General features: G+C 38.8%; 2 protein-coding genes across 3 annotated transcripts in view; one reads left to right on the top strand and one right to left on the bottom strand.

The window, feature by feature from the left end:
- LOC146482850 (uncharacterized) overlaps positions 1-8,589 on the bottom strand; it is a 29,680-nt gene extending 21,091 nt beyond the window's left edge. Inside the window, exons 1-3 of one of the 2 annotated variants that reach the window (XM_085106674.1) lie at positions 8,170-8,589; positions 4,347-4,705; positions 1,408-4,028 (exon numbers count right to left, since the gene is read on the bottom strand). In XM_085106674.1, coding sequence (XP_084962800.1) covers positions 3,718-4,028; positions 4,347-4,705; positions 8,170-8,516 — 1,017 coding nt within the window. In that variant the 5' untranslated portion in view covers positions 8,517-8,589 and the 3' untranslated portion in view covers positions 1,408-3,717. Of the gene's footprint in view, positions 1-1,407; positions 4,029-4,346; positions 4,706-8,169 lie in introns of those variants that run through there. The other variant, XM_085106675.1, reaches the window with a different exon arrangement.
- Positions 8,590-17,541: 8,952 nt separating this feature from the next.
- On the top strand, positions 17,542-19,857 carry LOC146482849 (uncharacterized). The gene is made up of 2 exons (XM_085106641.1): positions 17,542-18,112; positions 18,742-19,857. The coding sequence occupies exons 1-2, from the start codon at positions 17,765-17,767 to the stop codon at positions 19,534-19,536; spliced, it is 1,143 nt and encodes a 380-aa protein (XP_084962767.1). The 5' UTR covers positions 17,542-17,764; the 3' UTR covers positions 19,537-19,857.
- The last annotated feature ends 1,455 nt before the right edge of the window (positions 19,858-21,312 follow it).

Genomic DNA, 21,312 nt, shown 5'->3' with positions numbered 1-21,312 from the left:
GCCCTCGCGCCGCGCGTTTCTCGCGCGCCCAATTTTCCCCTCTCCCTTCCCCTTTCTAGCGCCTGCCACGCAGGCTAGGCGTGAAATATTTCACTCCTTTATAATTTTATTTTCACGGCGTGACCGGGCGGCGTGAATTTATTTCCCAGTCTTCAGATTCACTCCCAGAGTGAAAACGTTTCGGAATAGCGTGAACACGGCGTGAAATTTCCACCTCACGGTGTGATGTTTCAAATACACGCGCCGTGACCGTGAAAAAAATTCATTATTTGGAGTGAAATCCATAAGCCCTCTTTTCGCGTGGAGGGTCACATATGGAGACAGTATGACAAAGTGAAAGGGGTTTCTGGGCTGCTATGGAACCCATTTTGTTTTAGCACCTAAGATAGTGTGTGAATTAAATCATTAGCAATAATGTAAAAATTATAGTTCTCAGGAAACTTACAGGGCCCCACTGAATATCACTTTCGTGATGTGGGCTCCCTGTATAAAGATTGTTATTATTATTATTATTATATATTATTATTAGTGTCACATGTACCACGTTACAATACACTCCATTAGTGAATGTCGGGTATTAGATGCGTCTCAGATCTCAGTAAAATAGGGAAAAGAAACTACAGTCTTGAATCTTGAATTGTTATAGTCTGAAATGTCAGCTGTCTCCTCCCCATAACCCCCTGTGGGTTAGGGAGAAGAGACGGCTGACATTTCAGACTAGAATTCGTTTCGAACAATTGGCTCACCCCTCACCCCTCACCCCTTACCCCCCACCCCTCACCCCTCACTTCCCCATCACCCCTCACCCCTCACCCCTCACCCCCCCACCCCTCACCCCCGAAATAGACCTGCCGGTTTTATGGCAAAAAGGAAAGCAAAAAACGGTAAAATTGGATTCAGGAGTTCATTGTACAAAGCCATGATTGAATTGAACATGAGTACATGATGGAATTGAACTTCTCTGGACCCTGTGCCACGTTGCCGATACAATCTACGGATTTTTAAAACAAATGCGGTACTCGTAAAAAGAACATTGGCTGTTTCCTTTATCGAGCTTCCGTACAAATTATTGGTGATAAATCACCCGCCACCTCAAGTCTTCGTGCAGAACCTTCATGATTTTGCGAGTTCATCGATGAGCTTGGTAACCTCTCGGTCGAATCATGACCGTTGAATCATACTGTCGTATCAGGAGAAAATCTCATTTTCTCTTGGTCGAATCATGTAAAAAAAAAATCCGGGTCTATACACAGCAATGAAATCAGCTGTAACCTTATACCTGGTATGTAAGTTGCAAAAAAAAAAAAAAAAAAAAAAAAACTAGTTATTTCTCTAGGTTCCGCAGGTTTCGCGGTTCCGCGGTCTGCAGTTCCACAGATTAGTGCTACCCCATTTTACCCCCAGTCTGCAGTCTGCATTTTACACTGACCAATTTTTATAGCCGCTTAATGCACAAAATACTGAGCTAATACGTACTGCTTAGCTTGAAATCCCCTGGGGGAAAAGGTTCCTTTATGGTCCTTGAATACGAATTTAGGACTCAAACTGCGCAGACACTTTTGTTTGTATTAGTGGCATTGCTAACTTTATAATATCATCAACGTATTACACAAAAATAATGATGCCAAACTGTCTACGCAATATTATCAATGATTAGGTAATTTGGCCAATGGAAAGTGATTCGAGTGCTGAGGTTTCGAGTGTTAACCTTTCCCGGGGCGAAACAAGGACTTCTGGGTTGTACATGGTTTATACAGAATAAGAATAAATTAGTCGGATAAAAGCTTAAGGCGTTTGTTGATTCTGTGGGGAATCATTCGACTAACTCATTGATGGACAGGATAAGAGAGATGGAAAATCTTCAGTTCATTTAAACACGTGGCATGGATTCATCAGCTGTATTCCTGATTTCCGCGTTAGCTCCCACAAATGGAGTAGCTCAACTGCTCCCTATATAAACCACATACAACCCACAGATCTTTGTTTTTCTCTTACGAGGGGCTAACACTCGAATCTCTTTACAGTGGCCAAATATAATCAGTTACCCTATGAACTCTGTCATGGTTGATAAGACCATTGGTTTTGACTTCCCCACAGACACAGCATCACAGTTCAGCTTTAGAAACTTATCCCCTTATCAAAGCCATACCCCATGTTATTAGTGACGATTCTTTCTTGAAAATAACAATGATCCGTAGTAAGAGCATCAACAAAATCACACTAAAGCTGATGTGCAACTACCGGGATATGCAAGCGCCGCACCAAGTATTCAAAAAAATTCGTGACTGCCGTGAAGAACGACGAGGAAAAACAAAACAAAACAAAAACAACAACAACAAAAACTGTTGAATTAGTCACTTACAGAAAATTGTCGGGGTGATCAACGAAGTACGCTGATGTATTCAAAAAGAACAAAAAATGCTTCACGAATTTTCGCCAAGGAAGCTACTTTTTCTTATTTTTATAATTCGGCAAATTGTGGCCATGGCAACTTTATAAATGAGCTGGATGCCACAGTTCTCGCTTTCTACTGCTGATGGTGTTTTCAGTTTCTCATAACACCATTCGTATACGGAAACCCATGCTTGCATTGATCTCAAGGGTGTCTATTTAGGGCAGGACGATATATATATTCATAGAATATATTAAACGTGCTACCGACTAAAGTTAATCATACGATGCATAAGATCACAATTACATCAATTTTTGTGAAACTGTGAGTTACGTTTGCTTGTGTATAATTTTGAACAAATAAGTATATCAAATGGTGACGAGTGAAATAAGGAAATAATTTCGTGCGTTTTGTCCAAACGCAAATGAAATTATTTCCTAATTTTACGAGTATACCATTTGATTTTCTTTTAATATCATGGGTGCCAAATTACGCTAACAATCGTGGTCGGTTCTGTCTTGTTTACACACGCAGGCAAACAACCGCTTGAGTACTTTACCCAACTGTTCAGGACGAACCGTCTCAGGGTTTTTCTCAAGGCCATTTTCATCACACCAGTTCTAAAAAAACCTTCACCCAGTTAATTGTGCTCTTTCGCGTATTTAGGTTTTCTGTAGCGTCCTTTAATGCCGTAACTTATTTCATCCGGAACATCTTTCAACCTGGACGCCATCTTGGCTCTGAGATAAAGGAAATGTTGCCATAGCAATTTTGTAATTTCACATGTGAAATTATAAATTAACGCTGAGATTTCGCGCCAAAATTAAGGAGTAATTTGTCACGGCCATGATATTATAGTATAAATTCTTAATTTAACTTATCCACTAAGAAATAATTCTCTAAGAGCTAATTTAAAAGGTGTGGTTTGTTAAGTCTACATTAGCTAATATGCTCACATCTGCCGGTCAGCTTAACTCAGCATGAAGAGGCAGATCCCCCGCCCTCTCCTTCTTGGCGGGATGCTTGTTTCACCCACACACACCTGTAATATATTATTATTGGTTCTCCAGATCCCGTGTGTGAAGAGAGGTAATGAAAGTAAACTGTCGTGTAAGGAAACAGTAAAACAATACAACCCTGATTCACCGACCACATGATGTTTCGATCAAACGTACCGTCTCGACCTGATCGCGCTAACAACTATAGCAAGTCTCTTTAGTGAGAGCGAGGAAAGTCTTATTTTTAATACCACTATAAGTGGGTCAACAGATATGTGAGGCTAATATTTAAACAGTAACTGAAGTGTAGTTTCTACAGTCCAATGTTTAGATGTTGACTTGAAACACTTCCATTTCATCGATATTGAATGGGCTTTTGCCGGTGAAGTATTTGTTCTTGTCAGCATTTGCAGGACACTTAAAGCCGTAGCCCAGGTCAAGATAACTATTCCCGCCGTTTTGCCAAATCTGTAGGTCCCAGTAGCCCTGATTACCAAAGGATGGTCCCCAATCTTTGTGGCATCGTATCCCTCCAGAAGAATCTGGTTTTCGAACAATCTTGATCGGGTCACCACCAGAAGGTTTAACCAGCGAAAACAGGAAGGATTGGCTGTCTTCTATGGCTGTTAGAATACTGGCTATGTGAGGAAAACATGTTAACTGAGTCAGTTCAAATATGCCTTTAAGATTACTTTTAATTGTCGACATGAGCGCATCCCAATCGATCCAAGATCGGCCAATCGAGCTTAAATGGTAAGTAGTTTGTTAACCAATCAAACAAACAAAGGCTTTACACCTCAATGAAACCTTTTTCTTGGTATCAATATTGATTAAGAACAGTTATCTGGAAAGTGTCTTAAAACGGGACTTGTTGAATATAGATGCTTTTATAAGACCAAGGACTAAAAGGATCAGACGAAAACGAATGAAATTACAGCAACAGTTAAAGAACATACATGATTGCCATGATTTAGAGGTGTAGCCTCCGAAGATGTATTCCCCACTTTTAATCACCACAAGCGTAGGAGATTTGTTGTCACAGCAGCGGTGAAAATCGACTGGACGTTTCCCGTCAGTGAAGCCGGATCTGTACAATGCCGAGAAAATAGCACCAGGAGGTAACCAGGACAGAAGGGCGTCACAGTGGTGTTCATTCTTTATTATTACGGACGATGATAGTAGGTGACGTTTTCCCCCAAGTTGAGCGATAATTCCTTGAACTTGGTAAAACTTTGCTTCTTTAAGGAGCTCTTTTTGAACTCTGACATCATCGGGACAAAGGAGGTCACCATCGCGAAGATAGTTTAAAATATACCTTGGCAACAGTTAAGAATATTGGTTAGATTAAATTCGAAGCAGAAATCAAACCCGAAACTTCATTACAGGCTACTTATGTATGGGAAGTTGTTAGTGCATCTACAAATTACTATGATTATGTGTGTTGTGGTACGATAACAAAAAAAGGAAAAAAACAATTAAAATGATAATACTACTACTACTACTACTACTACTACTACTACTACTACTACTACTACTACTACTACTACTACTACTACTACTACTACTACTACTACTACTAATGATGATGATGATGATGATGATGATGATGATGATGATGATGATGATGATGATGATGAACTACTAAACTGGAGTAGATCGATCCTAGCCGAGTTCACTGGAATACAGTGGTGAAACACAAACTTACGTCAGCAGTGAGTGACTTAGCTTAATTTTGCACAGTTTATGCCCACGCTGAATTAGTTGAACATGTTCTGTTTTTGGATTAAACAATAACTAGTTTACTTGTCATCAGCTGTAGCGGTCATCGGAACACATCAGCAAAATTCAGTCAATGATGAATTCGTAAGTCTCTTATTTATAACTTAAAACCATTTCGCGATGTTTTTTCCAAAATCTATTGGGTATTATCTATTACACTTAGCTCGATTAGCTTGCTATTTCTAAGTGGCTGTGCCCTCTTCTTTAGTAATTTTTCTTTCTTGTTTTAATGTAAATCTGTATAATTTTTGGGCACAAATAAAGATTGTTGTTGTTGTTGTTGTTGTTGGGTAACTCGAAAAAGAAAAGCTCTAAAACGAAGACCCAGAGACCCTAAGACGTTCAGACCCCGAAACTCGAAAATGAGTCCCACAAGATTTCTGACAGTAAATAAAAAAAAAAAAATGAATTCATACCTCAAGTGAAATTTAATTCCCCCCTTCGGTCCTATAGAATTACAACCACGCGAGAGCAAAAGAAATCAAGCCTAGGCTTTCTATTATGAAAGTTGCTCTAAAGTTTCTGGAATGATTTGTACTTCCATTTTATGCGAGGCTCCTTCAATTCCGAGTGTCGATTCCAATTCTTAACAAAATTCGTCATACCACTGATCAGCCTCCCCGTAAAAAGTACCCTTTTCTCTCATATTTCTATAACCTATCCAAGACTTACCTGGTTGAAAACCAGTGGCTCAGATTCAATGTCATGGCATTTTATCGCTAGCTTTTCCAAGCAAAAATGCGATTCAGTGGTCATACATGATATTAAATTTATTTCCTTTCAAAATTGGAGAGGGATGGGGGAGGGGGGGTCACGTTATGTAATTTATGTTTGAAAAGTGCGAGGGAGCGGCAGTTGCCAACTGAAAACTCCCACCTTATCTCCCTCCCCGTCTGAAAAATTGAATTGAATTGAATTGTCTGTTGCCGGAATTCGAGAAAATGTAAATTTCGAATGGGAGAACTCGAAAAAATGTTAATTTTTTGGATTGGCTTCTCCGTAACGGTTTGCACTGTTTTACCGCAGAAATCCTGCGGAAATAAAATTCCAGTTCCCCAGCGTCTCAACCGGCGACCAACTGTGATCAAGGAACCTGTGGACTCTCGGTACGAGATTGGGATGGAAACAGTCCGTAACGCACTTCCCGTCAGCGCTCCCTGGGAGCGTGATTACTCAGCTCAAGATGGCGGATAACCTCCGTATGGTTCAGTCAAATGGGACTGGAGGAAGGAATTAAATTTCGCTTGAGGTATAAATATATATTTTTTTGCTTGCAAGTCTTCGTTTCATAGGTTTCAGGGTCTTAGGGTCTTTTGGTCTTCGCTTTACAGGTCTTCGTTTTTGAGTCAACCAACTGATCTATTCGCCGAGTTTCAACTACCATTTTGAGGTTTTACTAATTTATCGTTATCCCGAGTCACAAGAACTCAGTGGGTTACTAGTTTCTTCTGTTTGTGACGAGGCATGTTCACGAAATTTGATAGTCACCTACAACTTCTTGTTTTTGTATTTTCATAGTTAAACGAAAGGTACCTTTAAAAGAGACTCAAACCGGGGAATGCCATCAAACGCAAGCCAACGACACTCGACACATCAGCCCGTATTAGGACATCCCAGATTTCTGTTATTCCAGCGGTCCACCCTTCACTGATTTCACCATTGCGAAATTGCTATAGCCTTTGGAAGTCGGCTAGTCTGTATAGAATGCAGAGTAAGTCAAACTGCAGACTGGGCATAAAATACAAACCGAAACCACAAAGTGTCGTTTCCGGTAATGCGAGGCACATTGTCAATATTTAACCCCTAGAGTGTCACGCAATCACATTTACTTGTTCACATGAAAACGGACTTTTTTGGTCTATTTCTGCTGGTGATTGTGATAGTTTTGATCTAAAACCTATCAAAATTGAAAGGCTTACATCGTAATTATATACCCTGCAGTGCAGTGACTGTATAATTAAAGCTGCCGGCGCGTGACGTACTTCACGTGCGGATTTTATGCACTGCCCGTGTTCTTAAAGTTCACGATCACAAGGACTAATTTTCAGCTTAAGCATTCGAACAGACGACACTGTATTTAGCTGACGAAAATAAGCCTTAAAAAGCAACTAAAGTATCTGGGAAGATAGGACCCAACTTTTTAAGTGTTTTGCTTTAATGTTTTCTGATTTACCGCAGCACGCTTTCGAATGCAAAGATTTAACCGGCTATTAGCAACCTACTTGAGGGATATTTTTACAGGCTACAAAAACGGCAACCATCGTCAAATTGCGATGGAAACAGTTGACACAAATATTTCAGACAAGTTTTCAGCTACAAACAAATTTTACATTTTTGTTCGCAATTTTTTTGAGGGGACTAGTCGCTTTAGATAAATCGTATCACCAGCGTTACGGTAGAATTGGTGGATGAAAATTAACAAGGCTCAGAAAGTTTAGGAACGGAATCTTTCCCCCAATTTACTAGCTATAGTTGGCTTTACGAAAACGATTGCTGGCCGTGTTTCGGATGTTTAACCACATTTGCCCCTCCCAAGCCAAAACGAATTAGTTTTGTGGTGTTACGAAATTTTGAGCCGACATTTTGCCGAAGAAAACTAAAGACTTTCTTGAAAACTAAATCCGAACTTCTGAGGCGATGCAGGTGGCTACCAAAATATTAAAAAACCACTGGACGGCCTTGGTAAAACAGGTCTATGTAGATGAGGTTTCAGGCTGCAATGTTTTTAGCCAACCTGCAGACGTCTGCAGTCTGTATTTTATACCAAGTCGACGACAGTTTACACCGTGCCTAGAGTCTATGCTCACCAGTTTGGAGACACGATCTCCGTGATGGAGTCTCAGTGTAGCAGATTAGTTTACAAAAGAAATGTTCGATACTTAAAAAAGTTAAAAGACGAATTACACGAATGAACAAAGAAAACCAAATTTATAGTTTGCGTTCAGTTACAATGTAAATTATATTTGCATTCGAAATTCAAATGTAGAGAGAACTTCTTACCGGAATAGTTTTCCATCGCGGTCGATAAAATATGCTCCATCTTCTTTGTCTTGTTTTAACTCGTGCCTCCCAGAAAACATCGCACACAGCATTGAATCCGGGTCTTTTCGCAGAGTATCCAGTGTTGTTTTATAGATTTTACCGCCGACGTTCAATTTGACCGTGCTGTTGAAGTGTACTTCATTCAAGATTTTGGTCAACTCCTGGAAAGCCGATTTTTCTTGCCTCACATTGTCAAGGTCTTGCTTCAGTAATTTGCGTGCTTCATTCATAAGCTCTTGTGCTTGGGATATTTTGGCGCAAGCTAAATCAAATAAGCTCAAGTCTTGCTTGTCCTTCGAAGCCATGTTTCAATCGCACTTCCTCCTTTCCTCTCGTGAGAAAGCGAAAGTGATGAGCCTAATTGTATTTTGAACAGCGGTAGCGTTCGAATCCCTTCATGGCGAGAAAATCTGGATTGGACCTTTGGATGAGGTCACCAGATCAACATTAAAATATAAAAAAGTGAAATGAAATGAGAACAATGTTTTATTTTTACCTTATCATGCTACTTTTTTATTTTTTATTAATTTATTTGTTTACTTATTTATTTATTTATTTATTGTCAATGAACGGATGAGAGCCTCAAAAAAGCGTCATTGCTATCCATTTTTTAAGCGTGGTTTCTCTAAAACTATTTGATAATTAATATATAGTTGTTAAGCAAAAAAAAAATGGTATCTTAACAACCATAGTTATGATTTTTTTTTTAATTTCCATATTATTTCCAACGGTACTTCTTTGTTTTTATCTTAGCTTACTCTTTAATCTTTAAGAGGCATCTTCTGTAAATCACTTCTAGGGAAGTTGGTATCCTCAATGAGGATTAGTATCAATCAATCAATCAATCAATCAATCAATCAATCAATCAATCAATCAATCAATCAATCAATGGATAAATCAATCAATCAACCACTCCTTGAAAATTTGAACTACGCTAGGGTATCCTGATAGATTGTGACAATTTTCTTAAGCACATTTTTTTTTTATCCAAGGTACATAGACTTGCTCACTCGTCGGGTCTAGGTCCTACTGAACAGTTTAAAGGGTCTAAAAAACAAGCAATAAATGTTAAGACTAGTCTGTATCATCAAAAAGGTCATTCAGTACAAGTACGCTCCAAATTTAACCTTTTGCTGTAAGGGAAGAGCTACATGCAATTTTTGGTGGAATTTAAAAGTTGATTCCCATTGCATTGCTAAGGGTTACTGCTGTTATTGTATAAAGACTGAGTGATCGTCACGATTACTTGGGAAACAGATTACAGAAATATGTTCAGTGCACTGTAGGTATACATGGGGAGCAGATGAGAACCCCCCCTCCCCCCCCAAAAAAATTTCATTATCCCATTGTTAATATGCCTCCCTAGGATAGTAGCAATCCTACTTGGTCCTGAACACTCGATCTATAGAGCAATTAAGTCGTATAATATAATCTGTCCCTCTCATAAAGTTTTCACAAAGTTAGCCGATTGCAAGCAAATTCTAACTTTCCAAGCGCTAGTCACGTGACAAAACAATTTAATTTTTAATCAACCTTTAGTCACCCACCTGAATGTCTCCAGGAGCAAATTTTAACATGACCACCCAAGAAAATTTCAAAGACATTAGTTTCCACGTTATTCTAAATTCCCACAATTTTTTTCCCATACTGACGTGTGAGCCCACAAAGTTCAGTATCAGTACTGATTTCTGAGTCTACATGGTTGCAAAATCTACGTGCTAGTCACGAGTACACATAATCTCTTTTTTCAGTCGTTCCTTCCAGATTTGTTGATACAATAGTTAAGTTAGTTCGGTAACGTTTTACTTTGAAAACGACGATTTTGCCCATGATACTAAAGAATGTGCATGTCCAGAAGCAACAACTTAACAGCTAACGACGTTTCAATCAATTCAAGGCTGAACTTTATTCGAGTGTTAGACCTTTTGGGCTAGTTATTTAAATATAGTCTAACTTAAGGTATCAGTCACCCTTCAGGACCGACCGCGCGCGGATCGCTGTAGCGTTAGTTGTTTTTATAAAAACCCCTATAAACAATATATTTTTTAAAAGCTTAATAATTCCAGATTATGGATTTTAACTAACAAAAACTATTTACTTAAATGTGTCTCGAAATTGGAACGCTTTGTGTAGAAGTACACGTCTCTATAAATCATGTTCCACTCCCGCCGGAAATAAACGGAAGAAAACAATTAACACCGCATTCGCTTCTCAACACGTTCCACTAAAAAACCGTGTCTCAGATTTTTGACAAGTGCGTTTGTTTCTCTTTTATTAGCAAATGAAGTTGGGGAAGGCAATTAGTCAACACTCCTTGGGGAAAAAAAGCTCTAGCTTTAAAATTAAAAGGATTATTAAAATTTGCAGACACGGTTTTGTAGAAGAGATATATGGCATCACTCTGGCCAAATTTTAGCGAAATTGATTGAAAGGCTGCCGATTTGGAGTTCAAAATCGGTGAGGGTAAAAGGCGGAAAGAGTTTGCGGAATGGTATGTGGAATGGCGTGCGGAATGGCATAATTATGCGAAATACGATTTACGCGGTGAATAAATTAACTGAAGAGCGCATCCTGTTTTCGCGCCAATTTTACAAGAGCAGCAGTTTTTTCGATGTTGCGGACTACTAAACAACCAAACAACAGATCGAGGATTAGAAAATATATGTCCGTATCGCTGGTTAAGAAGTGACAGTGAAGAAATCGATGAAGTTTCGCATTCAAGGAACTAAGAATAAATTAAATTTCTAGAGGACAAAAACAACGTGGCAGCGAGCAGCCTAGACAAAAAGCAACACCAGACTGGAGAAATAACATCAGTCTAAGGCCAAAACTATTATGTGAGAAATTTTAAATTTAAACTCGGTCATTTTATCGGACTCTTTGACGGTTACAATTTGTACAACTCACGGGAAAAATATGTTCTACTTTTTCTCACCTTACATTTTCGTCGAGCGACGAGTACGCAAGTCACTGTTGAGCTGCTGAGCTAGCTATCTAGCTATTTAAAACGGTTTAGTTACGCGTTATCGAACTAAACATATCCGTCTTCAATTAAGGTCTTTCAGTGCCAGACGTCCTAACCTAAAATGAGATTTAAAAGCGAAAAAGCCCTAGAGCAAAAAAGCAGATGACAAGTATGGTGTCTAATTATCGACACTGGTTGTGTGAAAGGTTGTGAAACTATTCTTATCACAAATGCATTTTGGTCAAATTGTTGTTCATTTTCCCGCTCATGATAAATGAATCATCGAGCATACAGGGTATGAGAATTGATCTTTTACCGAGGGTTTAAAAAGAAAAGAAAAAAAGGTTTATTATTTGCCCTCGGTAAAGGATCAATCTTTGTCCTGAGAAGACTTCACGCTGCCACGTTATTTTTGTCAACCGTAGTCGCATGGAGTAAAGTGAACATGAAATTTAATTTACTACGGATTTACTCATAGTTCCTTGAATGCGAAAACTATAAACAGTTTTCATCGCTTTCTTTACCCTCACTTCTTCCAAATCAACAATCAGACGATCAAATCCTCGAATTGTTGTTAATATTTAGAAAGAGTCAGTAGCATCAAAAAAGCTGCTGCTCTTAAAAAATTGGCGCGAAAACATGACGCGCTCTTCAGTTAATTTATTTCCCGCGTAAATCGTATTTCGCATAATTATGCCATTCCGCACGCTATTCCACATACCATTCCACAAACTCTTTCCTCCTTTTACCCTCACCGGTTCAAAATGTACGAGCCGATCGGCAAAATTTGCGTTCGGAGATAAAATGGAAAATGCATTTTTGGCGGCATCCTACCTGGAGTGAGATTATAACACCTAAATGTTTATACTGATTGATATCAGAGAGGGATCAATTTTCTCTAACAATAGGACTTTGACAGGTAACATGTAACAGGAACAAACTTTCGCGGAAGGCAGCGGGAAATATAAATTATTTTGCTTCCAGTTAGTTCAATTACACCGCGTGTGGACAAAAGACAAAATTTGTTGAGGTAAGTGAATGTACATGTATAGTAATCGTTTCATTTACAAACAACAATACGGTTTTCATGTAGCAATAAAAATATATTAAGTTTATTTCTTGAAATGTTGGCTAGGTTGGTAAAGATGCCGAAAACCAGTGCGAAATCAACACGAACGAAAGCGAAGCCGCCGATTGCTCGAAGCCGCCAAGAACAGAGGCCCGGTCTATTTCAAACGCTCTGCTCTTCTCGGAAGAATTAAAAACAGAATTTGTCTTGTGCGACGGACAGCTTTTATTCTCGCACTGGATTCTCTAGGTAAAACCAAGTCCATGCTTAGTCGCTGCATCTTCCATGACTCGGACTCTTCCCTGGCAAAATCGACAAGATACAGACTCGTCCAGTTTCTCAAGCAGCTTTTCGCTCGATGCGATAGCTCGACCGCTTATTGTTTTCCACGTTCCATCAGCAGATGGCTCTTCTAGCTGGATTTTGGAGCGGCTTGTACTCAGAGCAACTGTAGCATTTTCGCTTTTCTGAGTATCCAACTCCTCGAGCCACTTCTCTTGCCGATAAACTGAGCCTTTGTCGCTCTCTGCCAATTTTGCGGCCCATTGTTTGTCAAACTCGCTCTTCGATTTCTTTTTCGCTCTCGGTTTCGATGACGAAAACGGACACGACCTTATCTTTTTTTTGGCGGCATTTTCACCGAAGCAAACGCTAAATATCCACGGAGAATACTAACGGCTATAAACAACGCAAAGACAATTCGCACGTGTTGTAGCGAGGCACGCACTCGGTATCACGTTACTAGTTCACAGACAAGTTTTAAAATTGATATGTGACACGGGTATGACAAATTTTGTCAACGATCAATTAATATAATTAACGAGAAAAAATCTTTTACCCTCGATATCTTTCGACAGAAATAATATTTTCATCTGATTTTTTTTTTAAGAAAGCTCTCAAGCATATCTATTTAAAAACGTTGAAACCTCAAATATGGCAACGATCCGCGCGCGGACTGTCCTGAAGGGTGGCTGATACCTTAATTACGCCCTTGCTTAAGACAATCATTGGGCCTCCAAATGTTTATAAGTGGTTTATTTTAAGCAGATAAATAGTTTCTAGTGGGGTGTCAGTAAAAGGCGGGGTCGGGGTCGGGGTCATTTTTTTAATTTTTTTTCCTTTCTTTTTTATTTATATTATTTTTTTTTTCAACATCACAGATCATTTGTGGGTCAAATAAGGATTAAAGCCAATATAAAAAAGTCAAGTCTCTAAAGCTTACTAGCTTAGGATGGGTCATCGGTGACAACGCTCGATGCAGTTCCGTATTCTTGCGGACATTGGTTCCGTGAATTGACTACCTTTTATTCTTCTAAGAAACGAAATGAGGCAAGAAATACAAGGTACGAGACAATATATTTCCTTGAACTAACAAATTCTTGAATAGAAAGTGCATGAACTTACTATGAACACCCCCGCCGCCTTGCATTATCGTGCTCGTTTGTTACAGTCAATCCATGTCACGCGTGACTATTATTCCGAGAGTGAAATAAACATGCGTTCGAATTCCTTTGTAAAGCTTGGCATTTGAATGGAATGGAAAGAATTTTTCTGGAAATCTTTCCGAAAAAGACGCATTAACTGACAAAAACAAAAGATTTAAAATACTTGAGAGACAATCGTTATTCTTGAAATACTTGTGCTGTAATGCAAAGAAAAATTCATAGTTTTATACCCTCAATAAACTAGGGAAATTTCTACGAGAACTCTAAAATCTCATTTCGGAAAGATTTCCAGAGAAAAGTTCTACATTCCATTCAAATGCCGAGCTTTACAAAGGAATTCGAACGCATGTTTATTTCATTCTCGGAAATAATAGTCACGCGTGACATGGATTGACTGTAACAAACGAGCACGATAATGCAAGGCGGCGGGGGTGTTCATAGTAAGTTCATGCACATTCTAGTTCAAGAATTTGTTAGTTCAAGGAAATATATTGTCTCGTACCTTGTATTTTTTGCCTCGTTTCGTTTCATAGAAGAATAAAAGGTAGTCAATTCACGGAACCAATGTCCGCCAGAATACGGAACTGCATCGAGTGTTGTCACCGATGACCTGCTAGTAAGCTTTAGAGACTTAACTTTTTTATATTGGTTTTAATCCTTATTTGACCCATAAATGACCTGTGATGTTGAAAATAAATAAATAAATAAATAAAAAAGAAAGAAAAAAAAAAAAAGAAAAAGAAAGGAAAAAAAATTAAAAAATGGCCCCGACCCCGACCCCGACCCCGACCCCGACCCCCGACCTCGCGTTTTACTGACATCCTTTCTAGTGTGGGATGCAAGCCTTCTTGTTACCGTCGACAGTTGACAATGTTTCGACATGATTGTTGGAAAAATTGTAAATCGCCCAGAATGTGGTTTTGTTAAACACCGTTTATACCGTCATTTGATAATTGACCCTGTAGCTTTGGAAAACAAGAACCATACTAATCAGTAATGTAGGGACACAAATAAAAAAAAAGTTCGAAATATATGTTCATGACATTAGCTTAAAACGTCCTACACTACTTGACAAAGATTTCGAGACGGAATCTAAAGCTCGTATCTCAATATAAATTTTCGATTCTTAAAACGAATCTTTTTTGTTTGAAATACAATATGACAGGATCCAGGAACAACTTTTTCTCTAACATGTTCATGAATTAGCAAGGGCACAGCCATTGCAGCCATCGTATAACAGGGCATCCGTTTTCACCATGTGAAGGTTTCTCGCCGGCGTCATACCATTTTGCAACAATTTTTCCCATATTTTTACCATCCTTTGGTACATGCACCATTGCGTCGACCTCTTTGGTTAAAGTTCACAAGCCAGCTTGAGGCTTTATACAAATAGGCCGCCGAGCGCGAAAATCAACGCCAGAAAATTTACGAGGAGCAAAGAATTAAATTATCTCTTCTCATAATATATTGCATATTGTATAAATGTAATATATATAAAAAGGATTCAATATTCTCACTCGGCAAGGCAGCACTGTAATGAAGATTATTGAAACGTTAACACTGGTGTTTGAACTCCAAAGAGACAGGTCATATCCTTAATAGATAATATGGTGTTCGATTATCTTTTATGGTAAACAACCCAAATTTTATCAAGTACCAAAGTGTCAACGAAAAAAATCGTAATCACTCTTTATCAAACATTCGTCTCACTGAACGATTTTGCGTGTCGCAAAGACGATTTTTTTAGTACCATGTAATCTGACATTGCACGTAACTGGCATACGAAACGACCCAAATTCAGCTAATGACTGTCGATTGCAGAATGTTCAGAATGACTAATTTTCAGCCTTCACCATTTCCCTGGCTTTAAACCTTCAGAACTTCTCTGTACATGAATATTAAAGATTTACTCCAAGCCACTGAACGCCAAAGTCAACACCTACAAATTTACATGTTCCTAATATAAAGATTCTCAAATTATATAACAAGGCACTTCCGAGAATATTACAACTTCTTCGAAGATAATCTGCAATAAACATTTCTTTTTCCAAGGTCTGACTTTGTAACGTAGAGTATTGCAATTAAAACACGCCTTTTTAACACGTTTTTTTTTTTTGTAAACAAGCAAGACCACTTTCATTACGTACTGGGTTTTGAGTGAAAAAAGTTCAATATTTGTTCATTTTATCATTTACAAAACTTTCAATCGTGTAGGTTGAAAACGTGACTTGAATCTGGATTAGGCACTCGCTCCCCAATCTTCGTCAAACTACTGGACATTGGCTGATAATTTTGCCCGGGAGGCTCCCACATAAAAGTGACGGGAGTAAATCTCAGAAATTTTGAAAAACAACCCCTAAAAGGTACCAGAATTCTGTTTCTTGGGAGTGATCTGAAAATGTTTTTACCTCTAATAGGTACCACAACCAGTTGACTGACATTTACTTCCTCTCATATGTTTTGGCTCGATAGCCTAAAAGGAACCATCATGGCTCTGACAGGAGTCATTTTAGATTTTAGCACCCGAAGGGGTACCAAACCACGAATTCAGAAACCCTAAAAGGTACGACGATCACTCGGTCACTTTTACATTAGAATACCCCCACCTCCCCCTCCCCGCTCCCACTTCCACGGGTAATCTCATCGATGCCACACGGCGCGACAAAATCAGATCAGACGCTTAGCTTCGTGACCAGCATAGGCTTTTACCAACTGGATGCACAGCGAAATATTCCCAATTTGCTCAATTTCCACTGGGGAATTTCGTGTAGGTTAACTTACCAAGTTTTTGTCTTCCCTGTAAATTTGAAGGAGGGGGGGGGGGGGGGGGGGTCAGTTGATAGTTGATAGTTGTCGAAACGCATCGCAGATAGTTTGGCCTAGCGAATACTTCAGATACTTAGACCTAAACTAAACTATATAAGGTGTAAAAGCCATGTTTAAACTTATACCGAAATTTCCACTAATAATATCGCCATTTTTTTTTTAACAAAACACTGGCATAGTGCGTAACTAGTGATTTGCCATATCTTTTGTTGCCATAAATATCTAGCCAATAAGAAAAGTTTGTTCTCTCGGGTTGAAAACAATAAATCTACGACCTCGCAAAAAGTTGATTTGGACTATGGAATAACGAATACCAGAATGTGGGCTGGGTATAAAACATGGATTCGGATTTTTCCAATATTAAAGGAGGTTTTACCGTCTTTGGTACACTACCACGCATTTAATATCCAGTTCTTGGTTAAGTTTATACCTAAGTATCTACTTTATATCCATTCCATGCCGACCATGAGTCCTTCGTCCATATCCGACACCGCTCTTGCCTTTAATTTAAACCGGCTTCTGATGCACGGCAGGTGTCTCTAAATCACACACTGGGTTTTTGCGGTCGAATATTTCTCAATCGAATGCCGCTGGCAATTAGCAAGTAACTTGCACTGCATATGTACTCGAAGTAAACAATATCGTTTCGTTAACGTAATTAAACTTTTTCGCGCTGATTGGCTCCGAGAATGGTACACTTAACGGATAACAAACTCAACTACAATGTGTTGTGTTACAACAAACACACAACACGTTAAAAATTGCATCTCAGTGGAGACAGGATTTTAATGGTAATCAACTTAAATGCCTCGATTCACGTTTAACTGTCGCTCCATTTCTAGTTTATACTGGACATCGAAATAGACAGCAATGAAAGGGAAAAAAAGAGCTAAAGCTACGATATATTGACATAGGATATGAGATGAGGCGTTATCTCTCACGGTGCAAACTAAATTTAACCAGCCGATAAAACCCGCTTTATGCTATAAACCACAGGGAGCACAAAATTGTTCTTTAAGGACGTTTTGTATTCAGTGTTTCACAATAAATACATTTGCCTTTAATTTTGAATTTAAATTGCCATTGTTTCAGCTTCCTAGGATATTGCTTCGTATTCCATACTCTATAATAACTGTAATTTGCTCGACAGCAGGTGAAATTTATGTTGATAAGCTATCGCCTTGACTTAAGCAAACATATTTCCCTACCTTAGATTATTTCAGAAACGTCATTCTATAAACCTTGGCCATGAAAGTCAGAAAAGTCGTTCTTCTCGTTCAATTGCTACTAATTTTATACGCCCTGAAGTTAAGCACTGCAGACTGTCAAGGGAAATGTGAGCAGAGTAGTGGTAGCTTTGGCCAAACAGGAATGACACATCGTGCCATACTGGGTCACAGCTTTAAGAACTTCACCGTGAAGAAAACGTTTGACTGTCATGTGAAATGCTTCGATGAGAGATGCAGGTGCCAAGCATATCAAATGTGGAACAATCGCTGTGAGTTACTGGATGAAGACAGGAGTTCGGCTCCAGATGATTTCGTCAAGGAAGATGGATACACTTATTTTGACATGAACAGAGAGTTTGTGAACCCGGTAGGAAGTTGTCTGTTTAGTGATTAAATATGGGGACGACTTTTCTATGAGCGAGTAGTGAATCGAAGAAGATGTACCCTAGTTAACAATCTGACTGATAGAAAACGTAAAGTTTTATTCTATTTTTTTATGAATTTAAGTTACGCTTTCAAATGTTGTTCATCCGAGATGAAAATAAAGTCTACCATGTAAGAACAGGTTGCTGTTAAAAATACATCGTTGAAGATTGTATTAGTTTACATTGTACAAAGCTAAATTCGGGAGCTGCACGTAATGAAATAGAACGCTCTGAACGTAGGTTAATGAAAATGCCGGGAACTAACGTAAGTTTTGTCGATACTCGTGCAGCTGAAACCTGTTTGAACTGGAATCAGCCATAAATTAAAGGCGAACAAAAACGGATGAAAAAAAAAATGTCTTGTTGTACAGAAGGTTTTAGTTAGTAGCCGTAAACACATTTGAAACTTGTAACTGATAAATACAGGACAGAATGCCAATATGTTTTTCTTTCAATTTTATCACCTGTCATCTAATTGATGTATTCATCATACCAATAATTACTTGTCGTTATCACTCTAAACTCCTCCCCTCCCCCAAAAAACTAAATTGTGTCGTGCCTTATCCTTTAGGCTGCTACCGACGACGCATGCTCAAACCAAACATGCAGTAACCAATGCTGTAAGGAGAATCCTTGCGCTCATGGAGGCACGTGCACAGAGCTATGCGACCAAGCCAAACACAAGTTTACTTGTACATGCAGAGAAGGATATTATGGGAAATTTTGTCAGAAGCGCCTAGCCACTTCATGTAAAGAGCACTTTGCTGCAAACAAACGGTATCTGTCTGGTCTGTACAAGTTGTTTAACCCCCAAACCAGCTCGTTCTACAAAGCCTACTGCGACTTTACGTCGGAGAGCGGGTTTGCATGGACTCTTATTGAGTCTTTCAGCTTGGCTAACAACAACGAGTTTGAAGACAAAGCATTCTATAAAGATTACCCTGTCAATCAAAAAGCCTTCATCTGGAATAAGTTTCGCTTATCGCTGTCCCGGATGAATCTCATTGCTGGCCATTCCACGCACGTGCGCGCCACGTGTAACTTTAACACTGATGGACTTAATTACACCGATTACTTAAGAGCCAAACTGAGTGATATCGACGTCATGAGTTTGAATTCTGGAGGGTGCAAAAAGTTTGAATATATCAATATCAGGGGCTGTGCTTGTCATGATTGCACCGCTCTGATTGCTCAAACAGATACGTGGCACGTCCATATTGAATCGTATACTGCGGGATGTCAGCTACCCAATATTGGTGCATTGAGAAGTGAAGATAACTTCGGATGGTACAGAAATGTAAATTGTGTACACAGATGTTCGTCAAACGATGATTCTACAACGCAGTGGTGGTTAGGAGAAAAGTAAATTTACCCGCTTAATACATGAAGCTGTACAAAGGTGAGTTTGGTGACAAAACATTTAATGTAAAGCTTAAAGGCCCGCCTTCACCCAGAAGGCTTTAAGCGCCGCGGGTGTTGTTGTTGTTGTTTCATTATTTTTGTGTAGCACGAAATTATCTTCGATCCGGCTATGTTTTAAAATTTGTTTACTCTGGAGCTGTATGAGGATTATAGTTTAATAAGGTCGTAGACATTTATTCTTCCAGCTTTTTTTTCCCTTGAGTTTTTTTTTAATTGTACTGGCAAAATTTAAATTTCTTCCCCTTCTTTATTACTGTCGATCGCTGTTAAGGACGGTGCCTACTATTGTTACTGCGCATACGTTCTGCGCATCTCGAGATACTCGGGTTTCCTATGGGTGGTGCCTGCTTATACAGGAATGTTTTTGCGCGGTTTAAAACTATGCGGAGAAAGCAGAACTTAGCAAACGCTTTTGGTATCTCGAAAGAAAATTGGAGGTAGCCATGCATTTTTCAGAGATAATTAAGCTTCAATTTAGGAAAAAAATCCCATACATTGCTTCATATTTTGGCGCTTTTTAGAGATATTATTGCTTAATTATCTCTGAAAAATGCGTGGCTACCCCCAATTTTCGTTTTGGATTCCTTTAGGCCTTGCTAAGATCTGCTTTTCCCGCATAATCATAAACCGCACAAAAATACTTCGATATTAGTAGGCACCGTCCTTAAGTAGTTAGTTCTCGCAGCTGACAATGTTGTATATATATCACGAAGGAAGACTCTTATTTCAAAGAAGCGAGAGGGTTTGACATCTGTTCACATGCGTCTGTTGTAGCGATGTTCCTGATATTTCACCCCGGCTTGTACGTTTGATCATTTCGATTTGATTTTATTCGCCCGAAAAATGTAAATAGAGTTGCAAGGAAATATTTAATAAACTGAATGGTTTCCACGAACGTTTTTCACGTTTGTTTGACTCTCAAAGGTAGAAATAATAGTGTTATGATAAACCATGACAGTACTACGATGGATTGGATCAGCGGTATTTGGGAAAGAGACTATAACCCTCGTTTCCAGTGCTGTTATTTTCTCTCTATGTTAACTTCTATAAGGACTAAGGACAAGGAACATTACTGTTTACTTTATAGAACAGTGCAATGTCGAGGACTTTAACTGTTCGAATGCTCCGTCACATTGCTCTTAGGTGGTCAAAAATGCGACCCGAACCATCCAATATTTTTCATTAAGACTTTTACAGGAAGAACTACAGATAATTCCAACATTGTTTCTTTTGGGGAGGAAATATGTTTTGAAGACGCAAAGAGATTCACACAAATCGGAGCAACTGAAAAGAAACTAATCGATCCGATTGGTCTGCTCTTTTTTTACTTACATTGCATGCGCAAATATTTTCATACCAGCGGGAGTATTGTGATGAACCAATTAGATTGCAATTCTGAACAATAGAAGCGTTTGTCAGTCAGTCAGTCAGTCAGTCAGTCAGTCAGTCAGTCAGCAAGACTTTAATTAGCGTGGGAGATATTTGACAGTAATTAAACTGATAAACCCATGGCCATCAATCAACCACCCAACCTACCCAAAAACCAAGCAAGCATGTAATCAATCAATCAATCAATCAATCAATCAATCAATCAATCAATCAATCATAAACATGCTCCTATAGATTTTCATATTTTAAAATAAAACAGTTTCGAGAATACTGCAACTTGTCTGAGGGTAATCTGTAACAAAGATTATTGCAATTTATTAAGTCGAAACAG

The sequence above is a fragment of the Pavona decussata genome, unplaced genomic scaffold, assembly GCF_977016875.1.
Source record: "Pavona decussata unplaced genomic scaffold, jaPavDecu1.1 SCAFFOLD_42, whole genome shotgun sequence".
Classification (NCBI taxonomy): domain Eukaryota; kingdom Metazoa; phylum Cnidaria; class Anthozoa; order Scleractinia; family Agariciidae; genus Pavona; species Pavona decussata.
Note: the sequence above shows the minus strand (reverse complement) of the source record. Positions and strands in the feature narration are given on the sequence as shown.